The 27,968-nt window shown below is 35.7% G+C and overlaps 1 protein-coding gene across 1 annotated transcript in view; it reads right to left on the minus strand.

The window, feature by feature from the left end:
- Positions 1–27,968, minus strand: part of trio (trio Rho guanine nucleotide exchange factor) — a 1,056,141-nt gene that overhangs the window by 607,196 nt on the left and 420,977 nt on the right. The window contains exon 22 of the mRNA XM_090403001.1: positions 21,628–21,743. Coding sequence (XP_090259127.1) covers positions 21,628–21,743 — 116 coding nt within the window. The remainder of the gene's footprint in view (positions 1–21,627; positions 21,744–27,968) is intronic.

A 27,968-nucleotide genomic window follows, 5' to 3' on the forward strand; every position in this document is an offset into this window, starting at 1 on the left:
ATTACAAAATTTAATAACTGAAAATAAATGAATTTACAATTACTTACATTTATCTATTTAAAAAAAATCTTTAATTGTTTTGCTTTTCGTTTTTTTTTTTTTTTTTTTGACATAACACCAGATATTGCTTTGCAATGAGTTCAATGCTTGACCTGTTTTTTACTATCATGTTCAAAGTGGACACGGAGAGTCCAAGATCTTTTGCTACATGCACACATGTTTCAACATGCCAAACTAAACGTCACAGAATTCCCATCTTTTCTTCTACCGAAATACATTTTCTGTCTTTTTTCTCCATGTTACTAACATGGATAATCCACCACCGCAACTTGAAAGCAACTTTTACACGCTAAATTACGTAGCAGAAGTTCTGCAATATCAATTCGTATTATGATTGAAAAATCACGGTATTGCTCATCACTGGCCAGTTTCTTTATGGAGACATTTGAAGAGAAAGCCTTAAACTCCGCCCCACAAAAACCCACTATTTGGCTTCGTTATGTGGATGATGTGTTTGCTATTTGGCCACATGGCTCAGATACACTCCACTCCTTCCTAGCACACTTAAACAACCAACATCCCAGAGTCCAGTTCACCTTAGAAAAAGAGGAAAACAACACCCTCCCCTTCCTAGACACTTTAATCACCCGCCAGCTTGATGGAACTTTGGTTTTCTCTGTTTACAGAAAACCCACCCACACTGGCAGATACATTCACCAGCAATTCCCGCCCCCCCCCCTCACAACAATATGGGGTGATAAAAACACTATATAACAGGGCAAAATTAATCTGCTCAGATGACAAGGCCCTGACTATGGAACTAAACCACATCCTCAACACTTTCTTAGCCAATGGCTACAACCCCAAAAAAATCCAAAAAATACTAAAACCTATAAACCACAACCCCGCTCCACAATAAAGACTACACCAAGTCTATCACTATCCCCTACATCCAGGGCACCTCTGAAAAAATAACTAATATCCTCAAAAAATATGACCTTACTTCCTGTTACAGACCATATAAAAAGTTGGCATCCCTTATCCGCTCTACCAAAGACCAACCACTTCCCCTAGACCTACCTGGTGTATACCAGGTCCCTTGCAGCTGCAAATTGTCCTACTTTGGCCAAACAGGCAGAACAACAAATATCAGGATTTCAGAACACCAAGACTACATCCGGTTTCACCAGTACAGCCGCTCTGGGCTGGCAGACCATGCCCTAGATACCCACCATAAAATTCGTTGGAAGAAGACAAAAATAATCCATCGCAGCAAGTTTAAATATGAAAGACTATTCAAAGAATCTTCAGCAGCTCTAAAAAACGTTCCTAACCTCAACAAATTTGGGTGCATGAAACTGCCCCAAATTTGGGAGACTTTCATTTTGAGAACTTCAGCCCAACTGCCAAGACTACCAAATTAGCCCGCAAGAGGGCACCATTAGGACTTTAGGAACAAAATTAGTTCTTATTTTCTTCCTCATTTGCTTTGTTAGTTCCTTAGTGCACATACCATATCTTTATGTTCCCGAAGATGGCAATGTGACATTGCCGAAATATAGAAGTGATTCATTAAAGTTATCTTTAATTAATTTACTTTATATGCGTTGTCAATTCCGTAAATTAATTACCAGTTATGTCTAACCAACGTATAAGTCTTACTACTAGAAGTAGAAACACCAAGATAAGACAAAAACTTTAATTAGAACACAACTAGTTTTGCTGGAATGCCGACTTCTTCAGGTGTACATACTATCACAAAAAACTGGAAAGTTGGCAAGATAAAAAATGAACTTCTCATATAAACAAGTTAAGAACAACAACAGTCAAGTTTATACTGGTGTCAGCATGGCGTGTCTAGCATGAGGTTAATGAGTGGTAACTATTTTGAGAATGCCAAAACTGAATTACTGCACTGTGTGAATCGGGTAAGCTATAATTTAAATTACTGTTCATGTGTGAGGAGTACAGAACAATTTCTTTCGATTCTAAGATGCGTCGTTCTAGTTCATCAGGGCACTTATGGATATTTGTAGTAAGATTCCATCTATCTGGTGTTTGCGCTCTTCTAAATTAGAGTTCGCAGAGAAAAGGACATGACTGGAGAGGGCACTTGCACGGGTTCTGTTGTAAGAGATATCACGTTGATGCACTTTGTGTCGTAGTGAGATAGACTTATAGGTCTGCCCATAATACGGCTTCCCACAACTACAGATGATTTTATATACTCCTGGGAACTGAAGTTGGTAGGAAAGAACGAAGTTTTGGTAGGGTAGTGAAGTAAGTTGTAATATTAAATTTCTTCATGATTTTTGCCAATCTGGACGATAGAGAACTTATGTACGGTAATTGAATGTGTGCAATAGGGTTCAAGTTATCTACTTGCTGAGGTTGGAGACGTGGTGTAGACGGTGAGAAATGCTTCGAGGTGAATAGCTGTTGTTTAAGAAAATACTTTTGAGGTGGTTAAGTTCGATTTGAAGATCTTCTTCTTCTGAAATTAGAGATCTCGCCCGATGAGCAGAGTGGTGATAATTCCAAGTTTCAGCGGAGGGAAGTGATGAGAGGAGGCATGTAAGTATCTGTCCGTATGAGTTGTTTTTCAAAAAAGAGAAAATTTGAGACAATTAAGCATCCTAGTAATCTTTACATCTAAAAAGGAGAGGGCACCGTTCACCTCAGGTTCCAATATAAATTTGATGTTTTGGTGGCGACTGTTCATATGATCTAGGAAGGTTTGTAAGTGCTCTGGACCATATTCCCAGAGAAGGAAGATGTCATCTATGTATTGAAGCTACAGTTTTGGCTTTAGTGTAGCGCTAGAAACTGTCTTTATCTCAAGGTCTTCAAGAAAAATGTTAGCTAGCACAGGAGACAAAGGACTGCCCTTAGATAAGCTGCTGGTTTGTTTAAAGATTTTTCCTTCAAAAAAAAAAAAATATATATATATATATACAGTGTGTGTGTGTATACACACACACACACACATATATATATATATACACTGTATTATTATTTATTTCCACATAATGCAGAAATCCAATGCCAGAGACCAAACATGGAACTTTTTCAAAACACTTAATGTATATCTTGCTGTCTCTAGGACTTCACGTATTAAGAATGATTATCGACGAACCTCTGGATAGGTGCTTGATGGAAAGACACTGATTACAACTGTCTCAGCTGAACAAAGGAGATGGGCTTTAATGTTGCACCATTCAGGTCGATGGAGCTGCATTACAAAAATCTAAGCTTGTTCCCTTTCAGCATCAATGGATCAAAGATGGAGCACATTTCCTGCCTGGTTTTCAATATACAGATTTAATTAAGACAAGAATCAGTGCTATACTGACTCAAGCTCATACAACTGAAGGAAGAAGTGACGACAAGGACTGTCAGAATATAGAAACTTTGGCTCATGTTGACCAATGCTGTTACTGCACATACGTGGAGAGTATGTGTAGGAAGACAGTGTTTCTCAACATGTGGTCTGCGATGATGGGACAGGTGGTCCGCAGACAGCTTAAATTAATTAAATAAATATATATTTTTTAATTATCTAACCAAAACAAATTAAAATTGAATAAGTAAGAAAATTATTGAAATCAAATGGAGACTTAAAAAAACAAAAAACAAATAACATCAAAATGTTCAAAGGCGGAAGCAATAAAACTATATTGTTGTTCACTTCACCCTTTTTATTATTCGTCATTCTGCCGCTAAATTTGTAACGGCAGAATGACAATAATAAAAGAGGGGTGAAGTGAACAATAATATAGTTTTATTGCTTCCACCTTACCTTGCTGTTTTTCCAGATATGAAGTGAACATATGTTTCCACATTTCAACCAATTGCTTGTTGTTTATTGATTTTTATTATTGAAGGTTTCCCTCCTTCAACCAAGGCTCAGTATATCTTGAGAAGTTGTAAGTGAAACTTGGACAATGTGTGTCCTGAGTTAACCCCAGTATTATATATTTATATATTTTTCGGAAACGTTTTTTAATAATGGAAAAGAGGCTTAGAGCTAGGACTTTGAAAAGAAGGGCAAATGAAACAGGTGATGCTTATCCAAATTGTCATACAAGTGTTGTAATGGCGAGTAAATCTGATACTATTAAAGAAGAAGAACCAAGCAATTAAAGAAAAAATACAGTAGGAAATATAACAGTTCATATTTGGAATTCTGGTTTACTTGGTGTGGAGATGAAAGTGAACAGAAACCTCATTGTGTTTTGAAGTGTTGTCAAACGAGTGCATGAAACCTGCGAAACTCCGATGCCATTTAGAAACTAAACATTGTGATGTGAAAAATAAGCCAATTGAATTTTTTCAGCGATGCTTAGGTACATTAAATCATGGGAAAGATATAGTTTCGGCCATGGGTTCCATTAATAGCAAGGCACTGGAAGCATCCTTATCTCTTAAGTTTGCGCATAGCGAAAACAGGGAAACCTCATTCTATCGGAGAAAATTTGCTACGTCCAGCTATAAAAGATGTGGTAAAAAAGATGTTTGGCAACAAGTTACTAAAAGATATTGATTTGATTCCTCTTTCAAATGACACTGTTGGTTGCAGAATTAATGATATGGCAGTGAGGTAGAATCTCAGTTAATCAAAAGAGTTAAGAGCCCTTATTATGCATTACAAATAGACGAGACTACTGATGTTACAAGTGATGCACAGTTAATATGCTACGTAAGATATGTGCATGCTAACAACATTCATGATGATATTCTGTTTTGTAGAACTTTGCCATCCCGAACAACTGGAGAAGAAATATTTCACACTCTCAATAATTACACAATACATAAAGGGATCCAGTAATGAAAATTGTATAGGCTTCTTTTCGGATGGAGCTCGCATAGTGGAATTGTTTCTATGGTCAAGGAAGTAGCTCCGGATATGAATTGGGTACATTGTTTCATATATAGGGAAGCGTTAGCCTCCAAAGGAATGCCACCAGAATTTAAAAAACTGCTATATAACGCTGTAACACTAGTTAATTTTATTAAAGATCAACCATTAAATAACAGGTTATTTTCAGTACTCTGCGATGAAATGGGCAGTGAATATATACAACTTTTACTTCATTCTGAAATTTGCTGGCTTTCTAGGGGCAAAGTACTAACAAGGTTATTTCAATTAAGGCACGAAGTTTTATTATTTGTAAATGAACATAATTCTGATTTTGCATCACTCCTTGTTGACGAAGCATGGTTATCAACACTATCCTATCTTTCAGACATTTTTTCGAAATTAAATGAACTAAATCTCTCCCTTCAGGGAAATTTTTAACTGTTCTTGATGCCTATGACAAAATAAAGGCATTTGAGAAAAGACTTGTTTTATGGATTAATTATGTAAAAGACAGACAATTTGCACCTTTTCCAACATTGGAATCCTTTTTAGTGGAAAATGATATTTTTGTTGATTCTGACTTTTTGCAAAGGGTTTGTGACCACCTCAAAAATCTGAAACGGAATTTTGAAACATATTTTCCGAATAACTTTTATAAGAAATTTCTGTGGGTTCGCGATCCATTTCAGGCTTGCAGTCACGAGAACGACCTTTCGTTATCGGGAAGGGAAAAAAAAAAAAAAAAAAAAAAAACAGTTAATTGAGCTTTCAAGTGACAGTGGAATTAAAATGCAATTCCGTGATCTTGGTTTGGCTCGATTTTGGATCTCACCTTCAGTGAGAAGTGAATTTCCTGAATTATCTGAAGAAGCATTGAAAATCGTCATGCAGTTCTCTACAACCTATCATTGTGAGAAAGGATTTTCATTGCTTCAAATAAAAACAAAATACAGAAATCGTCTTCGTGTGTGTGCCAATCTTCGACTGAATTTTACCAATATTGAGCCAGATATGCAGCAATTCTGCAAGGGCCGAGAAGCTCAACCATCTCATTAAAAGTAAGTAGCAACATAATTAGATCATATTATTTATTTGTTTAATACAAATTAAAACTTTGTTCAATGATGATACACATTTAATCGTTTACACTTCCAATTTAATTAATTATGTTTCCATAACTAAGATGAAAAGCCAAATGGCTATTTTTTTCTGGCGAGGTTGATAAGTTAAGGGGATAAAAATCCCTTATTGTTTTTCAGCCAGTAAGCGAAACTAAGATTGAAAACTACGATCTGAACGTTTCATACCGACGAACTGTCGGCGGATCCAAGCATAAATGACCACTTGGTAGTGCCACACCAGGGCAACTCGTTGCAAAGGTGGAGCAAGATTCCTCACTATTCTTGATATTTTCTCATAATGTAAAAACACACAGCTCCTAGGAGATGTAGTACTGTTTTACATTATCAGGAGAGGTCACTACCCAGACCGGTTTCAACCTTTTTTGAGGTCTCATCAGTGAGTAGCTAGACCTAGAATATCAGAGTTTAAATGAAAAGAACTTACATAATTTCGCTATACGATTGCCAGAAAGGTGTGTCACTATATTATATTATAACATATTATAACTAAGATGAAAAGCCAAATGGCTATTTTTTTCTGGCAAGGTTGATAAGTTAAGGGGATAAAAATCCCTTATTGTTTTTCAGCCAGTAAGCGAAACTAAGATCGAAAACTACGATCTGAACGTTTCATGCCGACGAACTGTCGGCGGATCCAAGCGTAAATGACTGCTTGGTAGTGCCACACCAGGGCAACTCGTTGCAAAGGTGGAGCAAGATTCCTCACTATTCTTGATATTTTCTCATAATGTAAAAACACACAGCTCCTAGGCTTATGAGACCTCAAAAAAGGTTGAAACCGGTCTGGGTAGTGACCTCTCCTCATAATGTAAAACAGTACTACATCTCCTAGGAGCTGTGTGTTTTTACATTATGAGAAAATATCAAGAATAGTGAGGGATCTTGCTCCACCTTTGCAACGAGTTGCCCTGATGTGGCACTACCAAGTGGTCATTTACGCTTGGATCCGCCGACAGTTCATCGGCATGAAACGTTCAGATCGTAGTTTACGATCTTAGTTTCGCTTACTGGCTCAAAAACAATAAGGGATTTTTATCCCCTTAACTTATGTTTCCATATGTATTCAAAACATGCTTTTAGATTTATTATGGTATATATGACACAGTTTTTCCGAAATGTTGGTAATTCCTACTTAGTTTTTTAAAAAAATTATGAAAAGTCAAAATAATGTATAGGGAAATAAATTAAAACACTATGTTTATTTTTGAAGTAAAACTTTAATTCTAACATTCTAAAATGTTATTTTTCTTGTTTTTCTGTTCGCAAAATCGTCGATGATATTGTCGAAGTCTATTTCATCACTCAATTGCTGTTTTATAGACAATAAGGCAAGATTTCTTAAGCGCCAAAAAAGTGACGCCAGGAGCGAATCGCCCCTCCCCGAGCTACGCCTATGTAACTTCGTGGGCCGCAGAATTGTTTTCAGCATTTTACTGGTCCTTGGCCTTAGAAAGGTTGAGAAACGCTGTTAATGAGAATAGGTTGAACAAAGGTTGGATAACAGAAGTAGAACCCCACTATAGAACTAACATTGGATTAAGAAAGCCTGACTTTGTAATAAAGAGAGAAGATGAGTTAGTCGTTACTGACAAACAAGTTGTGGATGTTGGGTGACCACTCACTACCCTCCATCATGAGAAAGCTGCCTACTATGCTGAAAACCAAGACGGTATGGCTACTTCAGGAAGAACATCACATCGTACCAAAATTTACCTCTGCAACTGTATCTTTTAAAGATGTATGGTGTCAGCGAAGTTATATGGGCTTACTAAGCTTTGGATTCTCTTAGGCTGATTCAAGATATTATCTTTAAATGTCTTGCAGGTCACACTTACAGCATGGTCCCACACATAGGACTAGAGGAGGCTTACACCCCAACAGTATCCTGTGCAATTCAACTCCAGACCAGAGAATGACTTTTTGAATCCCCAGGTCTGGAGCTGGATAGCACAGGATATTGTTGAGGAATAGGCCTCTTCTGGTCCTATATGTGGGACCATAGTACGTAACAGTTTCAACACAAAGTTAGAAATATAAAATAAAATAAAAAAATCTTCAATAAATAAAGACACAAACACCCAACAGACAATGAAATTTTTCTCCCACCTAAATCACAAACATCCATGCACACACAGTGGGATTTGAAACCAGAGTCAGATTGATTGGAAAGAAGTTGTTGAGTTGTGTATGAGAGATTTTATATTTTAATATATATTTAATACCAAACACAGTAATGGAGCTAAGAATATAAAAGATGATAAAATGGAAAATATGCAAAAAATTGATGCTCTCATATGGAAAAGCAAGAATATAACACAGTAAAGCGCAGGGAAAGAAAAAAAAAAAATTAAAAACAGAAAATTAAAAAATGAGCAGTTAGCAATAGCAGTGCAAAAAATGCAAAAAATTGATACTCTCATATGGAAAAGCAAGAATATAACACAGTAAAGCGCAGGGAAAGAAAAAAAAAATTAAAAACAGAAAATTAAAAAATGAGCAGTTAGCAATAGCAGTACTAAGCATATCATAACAAACATTTAAGTGATAACCATTCATGTCTTCCAGCCTGTATCATCATAACGTAAAGATCAAATAACTGTGGACCAAGGACTGATCCCTAGGGAATACTAGTAGTCCCTAAATCTCACAGGCGCAGACCACACATACACCACTTTTTGATATCTGTCAATCAGCCATCCTCTTATTCAAGCTAATAGTTTATAATTCAATCTTATATCCTGGCCCTTGTGTAACAGTCTCCATAGTGTATCTTCTCAAAATCCATAGGAAAGACCAAAAATATTGCAACATCATAAAATGTGAGAAGTTACTCAACCATGCTGTTCATGGAATTGCATGGTTGAGTAACATAAGCATAGATCCTGTGTTAACCTATTTCTGCACATGAGCTTTTACCAACTTTTTCCAAACTGTTCACTACTACTCCAGAAATACTGATAGGTCGATAGTTAGACCCATCAATCCTTGCACCATCCTTATGCATGGAATTATCACACATGCTTTTCACTCCTGTGGAATCTTCCCTGTGCTAAGACTCAAGTTATACAGCCAGTTCAGCTGAACATTTTTTCAGCATCTGAGCTGATATATCCCATCAGCTCCTATTGCTGAATTCTTATTCAGTTTATGCAACAGCTCTAGTGTCTCCTCTTCATGCACCTGAGTTTCTTCAGCCAGTATACAAGTAGCACTGAACTCCATATTACATTTGAGTTGTAAGTCAACATTTAAAAATGTCACTACAAGAAAATGGTGATGGTGCAATATGAAGTCAGGTAGAGGACAAGAGTCCATGCTCTCTCTCCACTATTACTCATCATCTATATGGATTGCTTTATGAAGAAACGTGGCTTTAAAATTGATATCAAAATTGAATTTTTTTTGTATTTATTAATATTTTGCTGTATTTCTAACCAGCATATCTGGAACACATAAAGTATAATCACTGTAATGGTATCTATAATGGCATTTGGCTGGCAAGACCTGGACTCAAATCTCATTTAGCATACAAATCATTATAATGGCTTTTCAAATGAAGATGTGTTTTGTTCTCATAAAAAGATGGCAGAGTTTTTCCTTCCAGAAACAACTTTTTCATCCTGCAAAAATGTGTGGAATTTTTCTGGCAAACTTGAAGAATAACACAGTTTCCAGACATATACACTAGTCTTGTGGTCTTTTTCTTTTGCTATAAATGCAAACAAGAAACAACTGTGGTAATGCACATAGTACTCAATCAGAATGTAGTAGAAACAATTTGAATTGTAACTGAAAAGGAACTAATGTCCTATCAAAGCAACCTCTTAGGGTGGATAAAAACAGTTAATTCAGAAAAGTTAGGCTAAATATCATCTTAGAATGACTGTCTTCCAGATTTTTGGCAAATTAATATAGCCAAACTTGTTGAGGTTAAGAGAATGTTTCATAGCTGATGGCGATTCCAAAAATAGTCTCTGAGAGCTACAACAACTTCTATGCAGCATAATTGTCTCCCACAGTTGTCTTCCTTCCCTCTTTTTGGCCCATTTCATAGTGAAATTGCTAAAAAAAAAATCCAAGCATTCAACACACTACACACAACCCAATCTGGTATGATGATAAGTAGATTATTTGCTACAATGTTTCGATAAATTAAGAAACAAAGAGGAAAATTACAATAAGCCAAAACCGTATGACAAATTTTTATGCAATTCAGTGGAGAGTAATATATTAGATGCGAAAGAAACACCCATAAAAATTGGAAATAAATTTTAATTCAGTAATAATGGATATATGAAGACATTGGTCAACAAGAAGTCAGAATGAGGCAGTCAAAGTGCCTCAATAAGGAATATGGACACCTCTCACAGCAACACAGTGCTCACAACATCTCATACCTGTTTATAATGATGTTATTCTGGAGTAAAGTTGATAATAACAACATTTCTCCTGCAAAGTTCTCCTAAAACTCTCAAGGTTTTTGTGAGGGGATTGAGCACAGCAATGCATCTAGCTAGAGCATCCCAAGCATGCTCAAAAGGATTAAAAACAGGAGACCTGGCTTGCCAGTCCATACATATAACTCTCTTCTTCAAGATATTGGTCCACAAGAGCCTTATCGTCTTGTAGGATAAATGTCTCTCCTATCGTACCCACATGCAGATGTCATCTGTATGTGGTTACAATGTTATGATGCTGGAATGTTATCTCTATAAGTTGCAACATTCAGATTCATATTTCTCATTTAAGTTGGAGCACTGACCTGTATGTGCTAGGAAGCACATACAGGTCAGTGCTCCAACCTAAATGAGATGCTTCCCCAAATCACCATTCTACACTTTCAGATATTAGAAGGATGATAACATGTCTCTGGTACTCCCAAGATCAGGGCATGCTAGTGCAACTTACCTTTTTTGTTGTTGTTGTTTTGTTTTATCATCTGCAAGTCAGCAAATTGAGACTCATCTGTTAACAATACCAAACCATAATGGTCTAGGGTCCAGTTGAATTAGTGCCAGGCCCATTTCAAATATTTTCTTCTGTGGCATGGGGATAAGGATAAGCAGACTACCAGTCGCCTAGCATACAGATTACCTTCAAGATCTATACACAGTGGAAGCAGATACAAATGTTTCTAGGTGATGCTAGGTTAGGCAATAGCTGATTTGGATAGCACTCCTATTTCGGTAAGTAGATAATCAGAGATATTGGTCACCTGCTGTGGTTGTGGCCTTCCTTCACAGTATCTCTGGGATGCTGTTTGTGACTAGTGGAATGAGTTCCACAGTCTATGAACCATGGAACTCACATGCAATCATGTGGCTACTTATATCTGACTTTGACTGAACTTACGATGCCTCTCCACCTGAATTCATCAGTTAAACAATGCAGCCATATCCAAGAATTTTGCTATCATCACAAAATGTCTTGTTTTCACTCCAAACACAAAATGGAAAAATAAATCCAAAACACCTGCTTTTATACTATGGCTCATTTGCATATACCACTAACAATGCTACTCGTTTGTATATAACTAGACTTAGTGTCACATTTTTCATAATGATCTTACTTTCATATGCCCCTCCCAGGTTACTGTAATTCTTTTTCTATGTTCCTTAATTTATAGAAACCAGTGTACTTAGCCTCATAGCCTAGACACTTTATATCCATTTTTAGCATATTTAAACAAAACATCCAAAAGGAACTTCACCACAGAAAAAAGAAACAAGCAACTGTCTATCCATGAAAGTCATAGTAGTTACACAATCACCAAATGGTTTATTATCCTCTCTGTTTACAAGAAATCCACACACACACTAAAAGGTCACACCACCCATCAAACCAGTATGGTATATCTTCAAAATGCTTATACACAAAGTAAGAACTATTTGGCCAAAAGATATAGCTTTGCCACTGAACTCAGGTAACTCCACAACACATTTGTAGCCAATGGCTACAACCCCCTATAAATAGACAAAATACTTCATAAGCTACTGCTCCCACAATTCACATGATTAGAGCACATACTTACTTTCATTCTCTCTCTCCAGGGAATGGAATTTTTCTCACACATCGAAAAAAGCTAGCTAGAGTTGTTAACAAATATCATATAATTTCCATGCTTATTTCAAACCACACATAGAGCTCTCCAAATGATCAGTTTCATCCTCTGGCATATCCTGGAGCATAAAACCTTTCTTTGCCTACAATTCAGCCTACTTTGGACAGACTGGTAGAGCTGTTAACATACATCTTGAAAATAATAACTACTATGATCATCTATATAGTGAGCAAGGACTGTAAAACAAGCTTTGGATGCCTTCTCACACAGGATTAAATTGAAGCCTGATGCTGAAGAAATGTTCCTAGAAATCTCAGAAACTATTTTTAGAATTAGAATCAGTTATGCCACATCCCAATAATGCCAACAACTTTGGCTGCATTATCTGCCAAAGTTCCGGAAGACAGTAATTTGAAATAATTTCATTTTTATTGCGCTTCTAGATGACGGCTTAATAGAACATCAGTTCCTTTATAACCCAAATTGTTTCTACAAAAATCAATCTGAGTAATGTGTGTTTTACCACAGCTGTAATTTGTAATCTGAAGATGCTAATTAGAAATGCACTGAAATATTAGTAAGTTCAACAAATTATTTATTTTCTCCTGGTATGTTGTTAACATCAAATGGTGCTGTTATTAATAACTGTCCATAGCCTAAATCAATCTGTATATATATTATACTCTGAAATCAATACAGTACAATTCTTTAGCACAACAATTCCTTATTTAGAATTACAAAATATTCAGTTATTTGAGCACAGTTTTAGTGAAGATTGCAAATCAAATTTGGAAATGAACAGAATAAGCACAGATGATATAGTGAGAAATCAATGAAATAAATTTAAGAGAATATGAGAGAAATTAGTTAAAATGCTAAATTATCACAGTATACAAGATAGTGTTCAAAACAATTTTAACTTATTAATCTGAGAATTGGAATGGAAATAACACAGATTTCAAAGACGTCTTCAGACTAGATATGTGAGTGATACTCATCAAAGGCATGTCAAACATTCCAGAGCTCAGCAGTAGAGCAGTTCTACAAGCTAGCCATCAGTTAGTATATGAAGCTAAACCAAATTGTAACACATTTCTAGGAAGCTTCCTGATCAACTGGTACATAATTTCACTGCTATCTCTGCTGGGTTGTGTCTGGAAGGAGATTGTGTACTAATGTGTGTTTGTGGGGGGGGAGAGACTGTTGAGGCCATGTTTGGGATTAGAGACTGGATGCTCTCTGTACAGGTGACATTGTAAAGAGTATTTTTCTCTAACTGTATGTTCCTCTTCATTTTTTTTCCCCTTTTAATCTTTAGAAATATCAGTGGCAATATCATATTAAAAACGAGGATATTAGGAAAGAACTTAATATTGTTAGCATCCAGGAATGTATTAGCAAAGCTAATCTCAAGTGGTATGGTCACTTAAACAGAATGGAAGAGGAAAGATTAGCAAAACAAGTGTTCTTTGCCAGGTTGGCAGGAAAAAAACCCAGAAGAAGACCAAGATATAGGTGGATTGATACAGTAAAAAGTGCCTTAGAAGATAGAAATATAAGATCTGATAATGATGAAGTCTTGACAGGTAACATATTGATTTGGAAGAAAATTGTAGATAGGAAGTTAGTAATGGTGTAAGTGCTATGAGTACTATCATATCCTGTATACCTCTTGAGGGTACATGTCAGGAATTTGATGATGATCTTTAGAAACATTAAATATGAAACTAAACCTGAAATTATAGCATCCCTGAAGTTAAACTAAAAAATAAACACCCCCCCCCCAAAAAAAAAAAAACCAAAAACAATAACTTACATGATATATATCATCACCTTCAGGCATTCAAACCTGATATTCTACTTCGAACTGAACCCCAAATTTCTGCTACATCAATCATTTAACTGTCCAAATTACATCCAGCTGCCATAAGGGAGGTGCTTATCCTTTATGTTTTTTGATATCCCTTGTCAAAGAATGTCTAATTTAGAATTTCGCTTTTTTAAAACTCCTTTGGCTTAAAATCTTTTTGCCACATTTCATTCATCTGCTGCCTCTACAGTTCTCCCAATACAGAAAATCGTTCTGACCTCTATCTGCAAAGATAGAGTGACTTCCTATCTTCAAAGCTTGATTTCATTCAATCAAAATTTCCAAACAGTGAAGTCATCTTTCTTGATGATTTCGATGTCCACAATTCTAACTGGTTCCCTTTTTCGAATTTCAATGACCAACCCAGAAGAGAGGCAGAGATTTCTGCTGTAAGCAATGACTTAAAACAGATCATTCATATCTCTCTCTGCCAGAATTCCTCACAATCCACTCACCAAATACTTCAGATCTCTTCTTAACTAGCTCTCCTTCCAGATAATCTGTTCAGGTGACTGCTCTTCTTGGTAATTCAGCCAACAATCTCATCCAAGTTTCATTTATGGAATTTTCTTCCTTCAACCATTCACAAGACCTTTACTCCTCCTTTTCATGGTCAGACTACTATTTTCAATCTTCTGATCTAGATGCCTGTTGTGAGCTTGTTACAGAAATAATCCATGTTGGAATGGAGCCTCATTCTTCACTCTCTTGAAATTTTCCATCCCATATCTAAACATGGTTCTCTAAGAAATGTGCCAGGGTAATCCAAGGAAATCAAACTGTCTATTACAAGTGGGTTGAGCTAAAGCAACAGCTTCCTTCACTGCCTACATAGTTGCCCGCAACACTTGTAAAACCAACATTAAAAGGGCAAAGTCAAATAACAAGGATAAATTTAGAAAACTTGCTGCTTGTGTCACTGGTAATCATGCCTTCTGGTCCCTCACCAAAGTTGTCAAGTGCAAGTTTTGTTCATCTGTGTGCTATCTCCTATTTCTAATCCTAATGGTAGTGTATCATCACCTAAGACAAGACTGACATCCTGGCTTTATACTTCTCTTATTCTTTATTCTTCTCTTAGATGACCAAGGCAAACTACCTCCGTATTTTACTAAAACATCACATTTCATGCGTCCTGTGATCCTCTGCCAAAATGATATCAAAAGAATCTTGAATAACTTGGATACCACAAAGACAGCCAGTCCTGATGTAAATCTCACCAAACAGCTGGCATCCATCCTACAGCATGGAAGAAAGCCCACATACAACTACTTCTCAAAAAAAGGAGATAAATATTTACCATCAAGCTTTCAACTATTGCTCTTACATGAATTTTGTTTAAAGTAATGTTGAAGGTTATCAATGGTCAACATCTTGAAAAATGCCATCTAATTAGTGCCAACCAGTAGAATTTTGCCAATCTAGATCCACAGGAGATCTCCTCACCTACATCACGCACCTCAGGACCTATTCCATGGAAAGGTTTAAAGAGAACTGTGTCAATGCACTTAACATGTCCAAGACTTTTGATAGGGATTGGCATTCAGGACTTCTCAAGTTTATCATATGGACTATCTTCATCCTTGTGTAAATGTATGGCAAGTTTTCTCTCAGATTAACATATATGTAATGGTAGATGGTATTCTCTCTTCCGCTCCTGCTGTAAATGCCAGTGTTCCTCAAGGCTCTGTCATTTCACCACCCTCTTCATGATTGACAATGATCTACTTTGACTGACTGCAAATCCTATTCATAGTTTTGTTGATGATGCACACTCTGCTCACTCATATGACAAGCCTTATAGTGCTCAATCATATTAAGTCTCAAGATGACCTGCAATAAGTGCCATGAATACTAATCTCAACCTGACTGGGGTGAAAATAACCAGTCAACTTTAATGCTTCCAAAACACAGTTTTGCTAGTTTTATTGCAAAAAAAAAAAAAAAAAATCAGATATTCTTCACTTACTTCTGATAATGCTCAGATCAATAGTCAAGACTAAACTCTCTTCTTGGACTAACTCTTACTCGAAACCATTCCTGATATAATCATATCACTTCTATAACATCATCAGCTTCAACAAAACTTGGCATCCTTTTCTGTATGTGTAATGGTAAAAGGTGTTCTTGACGCTATTCAAAAAAAAAAAAAAAAGGCAGTTCAGATGATTAATGACATCTTTTACAAACTCCCTTCATCCACTTTCCCATAGCAGAAAAGATTAGTTTCTGCAATGTGTTCCTTCTAGATATTTCCATGGTCACTATTCAGAAAAATTAACATCCATTATGCCTCATATTTCTACCAGATCTACAGGAACTTGGACTAACTTTTACTCCAAACCTTTCCTGGTATATTTGTATCACTTCTATAAACATCATCAGCTTTCAAAAAACTTGGCATCCTTTTCTGCTCAAGACAATACTGCTCTTCTGAATAGTTATTTATTCTGTATAAATTTCACATTTGGTCCACCTTGGAATAATGCTCTCATGTTTGGACTGTAAACAGCTGCTCAACATCTTTACCAACTATAAAGAGATTTAGAGCATCTTTCATTCCATCCACCTCAATTCTGTGAAACAGCCTTCCCTGAAGCATTTCCAAAGGACACCAACCTTCACCAGTTTAAGAAGAATATCAAGAGATTATTCTGCTTATGACCTCTGCCCACACACAGCATATATTTGCTGCAGATTCTTATTCCTATCATGTGTGGGAGTTAATATAAAAAGATAATTTTGCACTGTTAGCATCCAGGAGTGTGTAAGCAGAACTAATCTCAGGTGGTATGGTCACTTAAACAGAATGGGACAAGAAAAGTACACAAAAGGTGTGATACGAAGGATATCAGGAAAAGATCCAGAGCAGAGTAAGACCAAAGTGGATGCAGATAGAATGACCTTAGAAGACCGAAATATAATATCTGAGAATATCAGAGATCTGACAAGTAATAGAATAATTTGTAGGCAAATTGTTGGCAGGAAGTTAGTAATGATGTAAATCTATCACATAATATCTCATATTATCCCATATTCCCTTTGAGAGTATAGATCAAGAATCTGATGATGCCTTATCTGGCTTCTGTTCTCCAAGAAATGTGCAAAGGCTATACAAGAGAAGTATCAAGCATGTTACCTTTCATCAAAATAGCTATCTTCCTTTTGTACACGTACTAAAGCTAAAAAAGTTGCAGGAAAACCAATATCACCAAACTTATTTTGAAAGGGTCAAAAGTGGGGAACCTAACCATCTCAAAATGGAAGTCCTTTGGCAAGTAACTGGCTGTAACTTTGTCCAATCCTTCTTCTACCTCTTTTGCATCCTGATGGTTCTGCTGCATCATTATTTATAGAAAAACTAATCCCCCCCCAGCTTCCTACACTTCCTCCAAATGATGACATTTGTAAATGTCTTCTGACTTTCACACATGAGACATTCATTGACCCTCCCATAAGAACTTCAATTTTTCACCAGAAGAGATCAAATGAATCTTGTCCAAATTGGATATCAAAACTGCTGCTGATGATGATATTTCTCTAATTATCCAAATAATTTGTGCTCCCGAACTGACTCCAGTTCTATGTCGCCCTTTTTTTTATTTCTTTCATCCATTCCACTGATATCCTGCAACTTGGCAATTAATCCCCATTCAACTCATTCCTAAGAATGAAAGACAGAAATGTTGAGCCATCTAATTACCAATCAATTTCTTTCAATTCAATTCTGTCCAAAGTAAGAGACAAAATCATAATAACAGTCAACTACTATGCTACTGTCACCTAATAAACAATCACCAGTATCAATTCTACGTCTGTTAATAAAAAGAGGTGTTTTTTTTTTTTGCTTCTGTCACACACACACACACCAATGGAAAAATGCTATGAAAAGGTATAGAAAAGCCAAATGGTTATGTGTTATCTAAGACATTTAATTGTGTTTGGTATAAGGTTTATTAAGTAAGTAACCATTACAAGGTTATTCTTCTGACTTCTGTAAATTTCTCTTTGGTTGCACATTATTGTGAAAGTGGATAGATCTTTATCCAACTTTTCAATGATTCCACATTAAATGCAACTTTATTAATTTAAATGCTAATAAAACCGAATTCTACTTCATTGCTTACGAACAAAACCTGCTTCTTTCAGTCATAATTTTGACAAGACAAAACATCTTGGGACAAGAGATTTCTCTTATTAGAATGACTCTTACTTCTCACCTTTCTTGGCATAAACTTATTCAAAATATTGTACCATCTCCTTGGTATCCAAGAAATGAGGTATTCTCTTCTGCTCAAGGAAGAAGACCTTACTTACCTCTGAACTACTCATACAAATTGCAACTCCAATCCAACCACTTACTGCTCACACATTTGAGATGGAGACCTTAAAAATCCCTGAATTAGTATAGAATAGTGCAATTAGACTGACTAATGACCCATTGCTCATCAAATGCCATCTTGAGTGAATAGCATACACTCTGTAATCAAAAGACAGTGAATCTGAATCCCACCATGGGCATGGATGTTTCTGTATTAGATGACAGATGAATTTTAATATTCATTTGTGAAACCATCACCATTCTTATTGGAGGTGTTATTTGTTTTAAGAACATCAAGTCTGTTCTCTGAAGCAGGATTTTTGGATTATCTAATTCTTAGCCCATCCACAGTACAGATATAATACTACAAGTTTGTAACTTTTTTTGTGGGTAAAAGCCACCTAAAAAAACATAGTTTCTATTGCTTGCATTTTTAATAGTCTGTAATAATTAGTGACTAGTTATAGATCCAATAAAAACATACTAAATCATACTAATTATAATTAGTATGGTGATCTTTTGTGACTCTCTCCCTTCAAAATAACAGATATGTTACAATTAAACATATGAGATGTTCTGGAATTAGGAGGCACATTTTTAACACGCATATCCTTTGAAATGATGAGAAACACAAAGATAAACCATATACCTCCCTATGAAAATACAGTGAAATTCCATCTGGCTGATGGATTAATTGTGAATACATCATTTGACATGCTCCACTAAAATATTGCAGCATGACTAGAAGAAATTATTCCTGCAAGCATTGTATTGTTAAAAAAAAAAGTCTATAAACTTCTTCTGGCCACAGCACAAAACAGTTTAATCTTTGTACTACTGGCCTGGCCTGAATATTAAAAGTCAGATAACAGTTACATTTATACACATTGATTCTATTGTGATCACCCCACTGCTGGCATGCCTAAAGGATCACTATGAATCTCATACGACATTACCAATCAATCTCTTCTTGTACACATTCTTTTCTACCATTGCTGTTGAAGTGGGTGGCCATTTAATCCTGACTGCTGATGCAGAATACAGTCATGTCTCAACTATTCCAAGTTTCAAACCAACATACACATACATGAAGAACAGGGTTTACTAAACTGCTGTCAAATCTCTTGCTGCACAACCACTTGATGCTGTTTCATTAAACCATGCATTCATGCAGTATTCACATCATATGAAATACATTGTTGTTCTGCATGATTAGTGTCAGTACCACACACACACACACACACACACACACAGCCAACATAAGAATTTGTCTCACATGCCCCTATGCAGAGGAATATGTTCCACACTTCTAGTTCTGTTTATTTTGAAGATATGAATATTTTTAAAATCTACAACTTAATTGGATACATCCTGCATTATATCATATGAAATATAGGGATCTGTACAATACACCTGATCAGTACAATGTACATTTATTATTTCTGCATGGTATGGTAATACTATAAATAATATCATACTGTGCACAAATAAGTGATACTTATGAGGTGAAATGCTAATTATATGAGATACTTACAGTTAACATCTCAAAATTTCTATAAAGAATTTATCAAATCATTTCACTCTCTTATGTTGAGCTTACGTTTTACAACTGTACAAAGTTATACATATTACACTTTATAACTTCAAGAATAAATCACATAGAGAAGAGAATATGACCAGCTAGTTTTCATATCAACAAAACTAATATGTAAAATCAGTGATAACAATTGAACTTCATGACTCAGTTAACAGTGATGCCCTTTAATTGGAAAGAAGGAAAACATGGGTTTGAATTCTGTTTAAGATATGAGAAACATTATAATGCACTTTCAATGAAAATGACATAACAGGTCTCATGCAAAAGCAGGATCATTCCTCTTGAGAATATGGATTCTGAATCCTACAAAACAGGCATACTAGACAGAAAACACAAGGAATTCCAAGGCATAAAAATTAAATAGACAGAATGAACAATGTTATCATCGGGCATTAGCTAGCATAGTTGGCTGAATGGCTAATATATCTGCTCTTCAGCCAAAAGGTCAAAGAGTTAAAATTCAGCCTTAGGCATGGATGTTTGTGATTGTTTTTCACACATTTATACATACAAATATATGCTCTCCAAAGATGGCCTAGGTTACCATGGGAGAAGTAGACCCAAACTTTCTCCTGCATTAGGGAGGAGCCTTCCCATGTTGTGGGGATTAATCATAGGGTATTAATTAGTTTTATATGAAACTAAATTACATGGTCCCTTCACACACTACATTAAGCAGACGATTAGGTGAGATGAGATAATATGTAGCATTTAGCATCTAGCCAGAGACTTAGAGAAACACCAAAAGACAATAATACAATACTCCCCTTACATAAAAGGCACATATTGTCATTTGGGCCTTTTATGTAAGAGATGATATTAGTGATATTAGTGCATTGTGTATCTTTGAGAGCAAGAAGTAATTTTAAGTAATTTACTTGTACAAAATGCACACATACACTTTTATACTTCCTTATGATAAATTTAGTTTAATCCTTTATCCCAGTGAGAGCAAACAAAGTTTGTGCCTGAAAATATCTTCAGGACTGAATATAGTGTTGTACTATCTTACCTGGGTAAGTAGTACAACACCAGGCGACTCGTAGCAAAGGTGGAGCAAGCTACCAACACTCCTATCCCAGTATCTCCCATAATGCAAAACACATCTCCTTGTGAATATGTATACTGTGTTGTACTACTTACCCAGGTAAGATAGTACAACACTATATTCAGTCCTGAAGATATTTTCAGGCACAAACTTTGTTTGCTCTCACTGGGATAAAGGATTAAACTAAATTTATCATAGTCTAACCTAGTGATAAATAAACTTTCAACATCTTTCTCTAAATCCAGAGTAATTTAATAAAAAAAGGTGGCAAACCTTTTGGCAACTCCTATAGGTAAAGATGACATTGCTACTGCTTCTGCCTGGTATCTCCAACTCTGGGCCTGGCTCCCACTGAAGAGACCTCAATAAAGGTTGAAACTAGTCTGGGTAGTGGCCAATCCCTTAATGCATAACAGTATACATATCCACAAGGAGATGTGTTTTGCATTATGGGAGATACTGGGATAGGATTGTTGGTAGCTTGCTCCACCTTTGCTACGAGTTGCCTGGTGTTGCACTACTTACCCAGGTATGATAGTACAACACTATATTCAGTCCTGAAGATATTTTCAGGCGCAAACTTTGTTTGCTCTCACTGGGATAAAGGATTAATCTAAATTTATCATAGTCTAACCTAGTGATAAATAAATTTTCAACATTTTATACTTCCTTAGTTAGATTTTAAAAACATGTACTGGAAATGCAAAAATTAAGAGACATAACTAACCTGCCTAGCACTGTGCTCAAAAAGCACATACTGTTGACACTGATCTAGCCTTTTTTTCCTCACAGTCCAGAATTCAAGAACTTTATTTTCTTGTTTCAATAACTGGTCAAGGATTCCTATTAAAAGAAATTAAGAAAAAATATTAAAATATATTTAAGAAATACCTAATATACTGCACCTAAAGTGGTGTGAGCAGACTTTTGCACATAAGCCTACTCCTAATATAGGTTAATGTATGTTTTACTTGGTAATGAAGTATAAAGAACTGTTATTCCTAATCTGTAATTAAATGTTGTCTATTTATTAAATGTTGCCTCTTTTTGTGCTTGCACCAGTGCTCATGACTGCTTTTAATTACATTTTTTCCCAAATAAGAAGCAACACCAAATGATTATCAAAGGATAACTAGATGGCATGATGAACACATACACATACTGTTCTTGTCACATTTATAAAAAAGAATGGCGGTACAATCCAAGAGTAGGCATTACTTCTCACAAAGATGCTGCTACACAAGCTAATTCATAGTGCAGCAGGAAACCTGTGCAAATATGATGACTAAACATAAAACTACATTTTTTTTCTCATGAGAATCCCACCCATTAAAAGGTGTAAACCTATAACATATACTAGCATCATACTAAGGATTAGCCAATTCAGGTCCTCTTTCCAAACTGTTAGCCACTCAAAGACTCACAAAAATCCACCAAGTGGAAATTCAATCCACCGAGACTAAGATATCCAATTAGCTAATGAATCTGGCATCAATCAATAAAAACACTGAAACTATTATTACTATTATTCATAGTGATAAATTATGGAGACTACAACCACATTATTATTATTATTATTACGTGACACTTCCAGGGAGTCCAAAGACTCGTCGAGGGAGAGTGTGCCAACAGCATCGAAATCTCCTTCCAAATACTAACCACGCTCAAACTTGCTTAACTTTTTGCGTGAGTCATTAGTAGAAGAGGCTCTACCAATCGACCAACCTTAATTACTTTAATTTCCTGTCATTTCAACATTCATATTAAGATCGTCTGGAGTACACATACACAAAGATAAGCTACATTGCATTTCTTGTCACATTTATAAATCCAAGGGTAGGCATTACTTCTCACAAAGATGCAGCTAAACAAACTAATTCATAGTGGTGCAGCAGGAAAGTTTTGAAGATTTCGAGCAGTATGTCAGTGACAATAATTTGATCAGCCATTATTCTACTGGCCTGACCTCTAGTGGGAGGGAAAAAACTACATGTAAACTATATCTTATTCATAACTGGTCAGAGAACAAATTCAAATTAATACTTTTAATACAGCAAAAGTGGTGACCTAATCAAATAATTTAACATAAGTGATAATTATATTAAGGCTAAGATCCTGGATTACTGAAGTCCTAACTATAATTTATACTGAACTCTTGGAAAAAAAGGTTATTAAGGTAGAATATGTGCCATTCATATTCTTGGAATTTTTAAATCATCATTATTAAGCTTAGAGTGATTGATTAGAATTTAACAGGCTTCTTTAAATTTGCATTCATACTGCATTTTAGTATGACGTAATGAAAAGGTGACATTCTAGTCAATTCTATGTACAGTATTTAGGGTATAATCAGAAAGGCCAGATTTACCAGCAGATATCCATTAATGCATGGAATGGCTACAGTTTTATTGTAATCTAGTTTATTTTTTATTATTGGACTAAGTCTTGTGAAGAATTTTCTTGATGGTATTTTTCTGTAGCCATTTTTTAGGAAGGTATTGCTGATAACTTTTATTTCATGCTAAGTGCTTGCTCATTGGAGCAAATCTTTAAAGCTCTGTTTTTCAGTATATTAACGACACCGAGTTTTTGTGCATACATGCATATATATATATACCTACACGTACTGGTTAATGTATATACATATATATGTATATACATACATATATATATATATATATATATGTAAATAAGTTTTTTTTTACCTTGGGAATAATGTATATTAGGGTTACCAAGTAATTTTATAATTTGGTTATTTTACTCCTAATCCCAAGTAAGCAAACAGTTAAGTTTGCACCTGAAACATAGTTCAAGTCTAAAGGTGGTGCAACACCAGGGCAACTCACTGTAAAGGTGGGTAAAGCTCTGATCACTATTCTTAGTATTTTCCATAATGTAAAGCACATCTCACTAAGAGATGTATATTGCAATACATTATGGGTGGGGTCACTACCCAGACTGGTTTCAACCTTTTTTGAGGTCTCCTCAGTGAGTAGCTAGACCCTAAGTACCAAGGTTTTAGTAATACAGAACTTTATCAACTTTACCTATGCAAGTTATGACAAGGTATTTTTATTCTGGAGGAGATATAGATGTAAATAAGTTTTTTATATTAGGAGTAAAATAACCAAGTTTATAAAATTACTTGGTAACCCTAATATACATTATTCCTAAGGTAAAAAAACTTATTTACTTATACATCTCCCCCAGAGATTATTCAAAATAAAAACACCTTGTAGCAACTTGCATAGGTAAAGTTCATAAAGCTCTGTATTACTAAAACCTTGGTATTTAGCTACTCACTGAGGAGACCTCAAAAAAGGTTGAAACCGGTCTGGGTAGTGACCCCACCCATAATGTATCGCAGTATACATCTCTTATAATGTATTGCAGTATACATCTCTTATAATGTATTGCAGTATACATCTCTTAGTGAGATGTGCTTTACATTATGGAAAATACTAAGAATAGTGATCAGAGCTTTACCCACCTTTACAATGAGTTGCCCTGGTGTTGCACCACCTTTAGACTTGAACTATGTTTCAGGTGCGAATTTAACTGTTTGCTTACTTAGAATTAGGAGTAAAATAATCAAGTTTATAAATCTCTTATAATGTATTGCAGTATACATCTCTTAGTGAGATGTGCTTTATTTACATTATGAAAATACTAAGAATAGTGATCAGAGCTTTACCCACCTTTACAATGAGTTGCCCTGGTGTTGCACCACCTTTAGGCTTCAACTATGTATCAGGCGCAAACGTAACTGTTTGCTTACTTGGGATTAGGAGTAAAACAACCAAGTTTATAAAATTACTTGGTAACCCTAATAATATACATTCACAAGGTAAAAAAACTTATTTACATCCATATCTCCTCCAGAGATTACTCAAAATAAAAACACCTTGTGGCAACTTGCATAGCTAAAGTTGATAAAGCTCTGTATTACTAAAACCTTGGTATTTAGGATCTAGCTACTCACTGAGGAGACCTCAAAAAAGGTTGAAACCGGTCTGGGTAGTGACCCCACCCATAATAATGTATTATGTGCTTTACATTATGGAAAATACTAAGAATAGTGATCAGAGCTTTACCCACCTTTACAATGAGTTGCCCTGGTGTTGCACCACCTTTAGACCTGAACTATGTTTCAGGCACAAACTTAACTGTTTGCTTACTTGGGATTAGGAGTAAAATAACCATGTTTATAAAATTACTTGGCAACCCTAATATATATATATATATATATAATATTCATCAAAGCTTGATTTGCTTCCTCAGTCTTAAGAAAAGGCTGGTTATATTCCACTAATTCTAGCCCTACCCAAGGGCCTATGAGTTGTGGAAATACTTTCTGAAAATGAAAGTTGTGCCAAACAAAGCGGCATTGGCCTTTTGCAGCTGCCCAATTTTTAATCCATCTAACTCGAGTGCTTCTAAATGTTTTTTCAATGTTTTAGGGATGGCGCTTAAAGCACCTATTATTATGGGAATAACTTTCGTTTTCTTTTGCCAGATTTGTTCAACTTCAATTTGCAAATCACAATATTTTGTAATTTTTTTCATTTTCTTTGTCGTCAATCCGACTATCTCCTGGTACTGATATTTCGATAAACCTAACATCCTTGTTTTCACTTTTTTCAACCACTGTGATATCGGGTGTATTACATTCCAAGCTTTTGTCAGTCTGGATTTTGAAATCTCAGAGTATTTTAGCTTTTTCATTCTCAACCACTTTCTGGTGAACTTTATGCTTCCAATAGTCTTTAGATACTTCAAACCCATACTTTTTACATAAATGTCAGTGGATTATCTTAGCTAAGTTATCATGCCTTTTACAGTATCCAATTTGTGCGAATTTGCTGCATCCACTTATGATGTGGTCTACTGTTTCTTCCTTTTCTTTGCACAATCTACATTTACTGTCTCCTTGAATTTTTTGTATTTTTGCCTTCATAACGTTGGTTTTAATGGCCTGTTCTTGTATTGCAAAAATTACCGATTCCGTTTCTTTCTTTAGGGCTCCATTGCGGTCAAGGTGCTGTCAGCGCTGTCCTCTATGCTGCGAAGGTATTTTCCATGCAATGCCTTATTTTTCCATCTTTCAGGTCTCACTTTTACTTGGTTGGTTTTGTATTCCAATTCTGTCTCCATGGGTTTAAATAAACCCTCTTTCCTTACCTCAATTAGAAAATTTTCCATTGTTTGCTGCAGATAATGATTTCGTCTTTCTTCTTCAATAACTTGCTTCACTTGTAATAATCCTCTACCTCCTTTTTTGAGTGATAGATATAGCCTATCAATGTCACTGCGAGGATTGAGGGCATGGTGCATTGTCATTAATTTTTGAGTTTTTCGGTCTAAATCTTCCATCTCTAGCTGGATCCATTCAACAATGGCTGCTGAATATCTCAGAACAGGTATGGCCCAGGTATTAATTGCTTTTATCAAATTTCTAGCATTAAGCATTGACTTAAGGAGTTTTCTTAATCGTCTTATGTATTCTGCTCTAGTTCTTTCTTTGATCTTATTGAGCAGAATTTGTGATGCTTCTAAAATTCCCAAATATTTGTAGCTGTCTTCGAATTTTATTGCCTTGATTATTTCACCATTGAGCAGCTTGATTTCGTTCATATCTTCAAACTTTCCTCTTGTTATTCCAGCAATTGCACATTTGTCTAAGCCAAAATCCATTGATATATCTTGACTGAATATGTGCACAGTGTTAAGCAACAATCCGAGTTCATTCTCTGATTTTGCATACAGCTTTAGATCGTCCATGTATAAAAGGTGAGATATCTTTGCACTCTTTTGCACAGTTTGATAACCATGAGCAGTTTTATTTAAAATTCTAGTTAAGGGGATCAATGATAATATAAACAATAGAGGAAATAATGAGTCTCCTTGAAAGATGCCCCTTTTGATATTTACCTCTCCAATTTCTTCTCTATTTAGAATCAACGTTGTTTTCCAGTTTTTCATGCTAGATTGCAAAAATGTTTGCACGTCTTCACTAATACCGAACAGTTCTGTGCATTTTAAAATCCAACTATGAGGCACCGAATCAAATGCTTTTTTATAATCTATCCAAGCCATATGAAGGTTGGTTTTTCTATGTTTGCAATTTTTAAGAATCATTTTATCAATCAGCAATTGGTCTTTTGTGCCTCTTGAATTTTTGCTGTTACCTTTTTGTTCAATTGGGAGAAGAGAATTTGCTTTAAGATAGCTGCATATTTTATCAGCTAGTATGCCTGTGAGTAGCTTAAAAGGTGTTGACAGGCAGGTTATTGGTCAGAAGTTTCAGAAGTCAAAAATGACCTCCATTCCACCAAGTCTCTGTAATTCCCAGGATATCAGTTTTAAACCTTTCCATCTCTTTACAGACAATATCAAAAGGACCCATCTGTAGATCCTATGCATTCCATGTACATAAAATATCAAGTTCGCCTCCAAGGTTAAATCCCATACCTTCTGTATGGGATTAACCTTGGAGTATTCCTTGTTACAGTATCACTTACTTGTGTTGGAGACTGTAATATACTTCTCAAGCAGGACCCTCTGCCTAAGCCCTGAATGTAGCTCTGATTATTCTGCATGACAATCGATGCAGCATGAGATGTATTATAAGGCACAAACATTAGGATTTTGGAGCGAAGTCACTGCCAGAAAAAGTGGTAGGGTTGCAGAGGCTCTTGCCACATATTTGGAGTATTTTGGATCCAGTTCATCCCATGTTGGACAGCTGGGTTTTGAGTTCAGCCTACTAGGTGAGGCAAATATCTGGGAGAAAAGGCAGACTCTCACTGCATAGGAGCAAAAGAAATAGTAAAATAGGAAAGATTCATCCCTAGCCCTTGAATGCTCTAATAGCATTTGGGGGAAATGAGCAAGAAGAACAGAAAGAAGGGTGGGGACCAGTTTACAGATAATATAACAGATGTACATTACACAAAGTAAGCATGGTAAAAAAGCAAAACTTATAGCCAGATTTCTTATATTGAAACAGTGACAATATAAACACTAATGGACAAATTTAAATTTCTCGTCATTGAATGACTTTGACAA

Source organism: Typopeltis vanoorti, chromosome 2 (assembly GCF_054136105.1).
Source record: "Typopeltis vanoorti isolate ZY-2024b chromosome 2, IOZ_Tvanoo_1.0, whole genome shotgun sequence".
Classification (NCBI taxonomy): domain Eukaryota; kingdom Metazoa; phylum Arthropoda; class Arachnida; order Uropygi; family Thelyphonidae; genus Typopeltis; species Typopeltis vanoorti.